Genomic DNA, 4,092 nt, shown 5'->3' with positions numbered 1-4,092 from the left:
AGAAGTAGGAAGGCTGCCAAACAATCAGTGGTGCCACTGGATCATTGGGGTGCTAAGGGAGCACCCAAGGAAGACACGGTCATTGTGGAGAAGCTAAATGAATTCTTTGTATTGGTCTTCACAACTGAGGAGGTGAGGGAGATTCCCACACCTGAGCCAAGCTTGTTAGGTGAGAAATCTGAGGAGCTGTCCCAGATTGAGATGTCAATAGAGGAGTTTTTGGAACAAATTGATAAAGTAAACAGTACGAAGTCCCCAGGACCAGATGCGGTCCACCCAAGATGAAGTCAAATATGAAATCCCAGAACTACTAACTGTGGTACATAACCTATTATGATGTCCCAGGACTTGAACTCAGGCCTACACATCCCCCGACAGCTGCCACATCCTGGCTTCCACCCAATAGCTATTGAACTCAAGTGGGCTGAAAAGCTACTGGGGTTATATGAAACACCCACGAGCGCTCTGACTGGAGTACTGCCCGGCTCTGCTGATTGTCCTACTACGCTATTTAAGCCAGGAGGCGGAACGGGACATTTGTCTGAGCAACAAGGTGGTTTCCTATTGTGGCTGCATTGGATCCTGCTTGCGTCTGCCTCCTGCACCCATCCCTGCTCCTGGTTCCTGCCTTACCCCTGGCTTCGCTCTTATTCCCACCATGCTCCTGCTCAGTGCTTGATCCTGGTCTCTCCTCCTGTCCTTATGCCTGACCTCCAATCCTCAGTGACCCGTCCTGCCTTTGACCCCATCCTCCGACTTCTGATCCTGGCTCTGGAATTTGGCATCCGACCTTGGCTCTGGCCTTCAGCTTCGATTCCTAGTTCTGATTCTGGCTTGACCCCTGGCTCTGGTAACTGGTAGTTGACTGGTGCTGACCCTTGGCTTCATTCCCCAACCTGGATGCCTGCTCCACCCACTACACTTCACTCCTGCTCTACTAGGTCAGACCACCTACACCCCAGTCCATAACACCTATCCGTTAAATCAGCCTCTGTAGCAGAAGACTGGAGGATAGCTATTTAACACTGACTTTATTTATTTTATTTTTTTAAATAAAGGCTCTAGAGGTGATCCTGGCAATTACAGGCCAGTAAGCTTAACTTCAGTACCAGGCACACTGGTCAAAACTATAGTAAAGAACAGAATTATCAGACACACAGATAAGCATGAATTGATGGGGAAGAGCCAACATGTTTTTTGTAAAGGGAAATCATGCCTCACCAATCCATTAGAATTCTTTGAGGGAGTCACCAAGCACGTGACAAGGCTGACCCAGTTGATATAGTGTACCTGGACTTTCAGAAAGCCTTTGACAAGTTCACGGGATAAGAGGGAAGGTGCCCTCATGGATTAGTAACTGATTAAAAGATAGGAAACAAAGGGTAAAAATAAATGGCCAGTTTCCGCAGTGGAGAGAGGTTAAACACCCCTTGTCCCCCAAAGATCTGTCCATGGACCAGTGCTGTTCAACATATTCATAAATGATCTGGAAAAAAGACTAAACAGTGATGGGGCAAAGTCTGCAGATGATACAAAAAGTTATTCAAGGTAGTCAAGTCCAAAACCGACTCCGAACTCAAAAACTCACCCTAAAGTGTGAGAAACTGTTATCTGTAGGAATTTGCTACATCAGATAGCAATTTTTTACCATCCCTTACATAGGAGGAACTGCTACAGGTAGGAAATTCCTACAGGTAGCGGTTTCTCGTATTATACCAGCGGCTGTTTCCTCCAGGCAGCGATTTCCCGCCTCCGCTGCTGTTTCTCTCTCCCCTGGAGCCACCTCTCTTCCTCCTGGGCCCTGGGGCTGCAGATGGGGACTCGCCTCTGTGCACACACAGTGCAGGACTGGGAGCAACTCCGAGCAAATTATCTGATTAGCAAACCAGATAATCACCTGATTGAGGGGGAGGGAACAGAAAGGTTCCTGCGCTATTACAGCCCCCACCCCCCATGGCATCACTCACTGCACTTTGGGAAGGGGGGGGGGGGGAATTGGGATTAACTTTTTACATCACATTTTAGATATTCTCAAATAGCCCTTATCAATGAGATCAGCTGTGAGCATGGATACACCCTCGGCCACGGCAGAGAATGAGGGAAACACTGGTGTACAGATCACCTTCGTGGAAGAGGACACCAGAGCCATCCAAGACTTCATCCTTATGGATGATCAAGCACAAACAGACACGGTCACTCAGGGGATCCCTCATCCCCAGGACAGTGCTGCCGGATGGAATGTTGGGGGCCTGATGGTTCCGTAGCACTAGAGTGGAATGTTGGGGACCGGAGAGTTCCACAACAGACTGTGAGGGAGGAGCAGCTGAATGGGATGCCCAGGGAAAAGGTCCATCTCTCAGTATCTGGACTGGAGGTAGCTGAGGAAGCAGCAATGTAAGAAACCCCATTCCCCTCTCAGCCCGTCCCTTAGTGGGGACATTTGTGCATTGGATCTGGACTGTGACCTGGCAGAAGGGGGTATCAGTGTGGCACTGCTCACCCTGTATGGTACAGATCAATATTGCACAGGAATTGGCCCACAAAAGGGACAAGATTGGCCTCACAGACACACTTAATCTCCCCTCCCCGCCCTTTATGATCGTGTGAAGAAAAGAGTTACATTCTACCAGAAAAAACAACTTCACGTTCAAGTTGAATTTTTAACAACCCAGATTCCACCAGATCAACAAAATGCCTCTTCCAAAAATAAAAGAGGTAGAAAAGAAACTCACTATCCGCCCCACTCTGAGGCCCCACTCCTCTGCCACAGCAGAAGTCCTGTTCTGAGCTCTGAATGACGCTTACCTCCACATTTATTTCTCAGGCCTGTCTCTGCTGTGGATCTTCTGATGAATAATAAGGTACATCCTGGGACTAAAGGTCTTCCATTAGATGGGGTGTTTATAGGTAACCCCCCATGTGGATTCTCTGGTACCTACAAAGCTCCGAGCTGAGACAGAAGCTCTGGCTACAGTTGGGGCATTTATAGCATCCCTCCAATGCATGGGTTCTCTCTCTAAAGAGCCCAGAGTAGTCACAGTAGCTTCTCCCAGAATTGGGTCACCTGTCGGGTTTACTCCTGGCGTGGGTCCTCAGATGCCTGCTAAAATTTGGCCAGCCACTAAAGCTCTTCCCACAGTCGGGACATTTATAGGGTCTCTCTCCTGTGTGGATCCTCTGGTGGACAACAAGACTGGAACTTACACTGAAGCTCTTCCCACCCTCATCACATCTATAGGGCCGCTCCCCGGTGTGGGTTCTCAGATGCTGGGCATGGGTGGAGCTTTGACTGAAGCCCTTGCCGCAATGAACACACTTGTAGGGTCGCTCGCCTGTGTGGATGCGCTCATGCCGGGTCAGGACGGAGGGATCGCTGAAACACTTCCCGCAGTGGACGCATTTGTGGGGTCGGTCCCCCGTGTGAATCCGCTCATGCTTGATCAGGACTGAGCGATCGGCGAAGGCCTTTCCGCAGTGGGGGCATTTGTAGGGTCGCTCCCCTGTGTGGATCCTACTGTGTTGAATAAGCACAGAGCAGTGTTTGAAGCTCTTTTCACACTCGGGACATTTATAGGGTCTTTCACCCGTGTGGACCCTCTGATGGTCAGTGAGCGAGGAGCTGTGGCAGAACACTTTCCCGCAGACAGGGCATTTGTAGGGTTTCACGCCTGTGTGGATCCTCTGGTGCTCCAGGAGGTTGGAGGTCTGAGCAAAGCTCTTCCCGCACTCATCACACCTGTAGGGTTTCTCACCTGTGTGGGTCCTGCGGTGTGTGATCAGGCTCGAGCTGTGCCCAAAGCTCTTCCCGCACTGGGCACACGTGTAGGGTCGTTCCCCCGTGTGGCTCCTCTGATGGCGAAGGAGGTTGGAGCTGTCGGCAAAGCTCTTGCCACACTGGGGGCATTTGTAGGGTCGCTCCCCCGTGTGGGTTCGCTGGTGCTCTAGGAGCTTGGAGCTCTCAGCAAAGCTCTTCCCGCACTGGGCACACGTGTAGGGTCGTTCCCCCGCGTGGCTCCTCTGATGACGAAGGAGGTTGGAGCTGTCGGCAAAGCTCTTCCCACACTGGAGGCATTTGTAGGGTCGCTCCTCCAT

The 4,092-nt window shown here is 50.8% G+C and overlaps 1 protein-coding gene across 1 annotated transcript; it reads right to left on the bottom strand.

Moving 5' to 3' along the window:
• Positions 1–3,060: 3,060 nt before the first annotated feature.
• On the bottom strand, positions 3,061–4,092 carry LOC135877960 (zinc finger protein 135-like). Its single transcript, XM_065403482.1, has one exon. The coding sequence runs from the start codon at positions 4,090–4,092 to the stop codon at positions 3,061–3,063; it is 1,032 nt and encodes a 343-aa protein (XP_065259554.1).

Source organism: Emys orbicularis, chromosome 4 (genome assembly GCF_028017835.1).
Source record: "Emys orbicularis isolate rEmyOrb1 chromosome 4, rEmyOrb1.hap1, whole genome shotgun sequence".
NCBI lineage: Eukaryota > Metazoa > Chordata > Testudines > Emydidae > Emys > Emys orbicularis.
This window is presented reverse-complemented; position numbering and strand designations above follow the sequence as displayed.

Coding starts and splice junctions, on each gene's coding strand:
- LOC135877960 (XM_065403482.1), bottom strand. CDS start 4,092: ATGGAGGAGCGACCCTACAAATGCCTCCAGTGTGGGAAGAGCTTTGCC.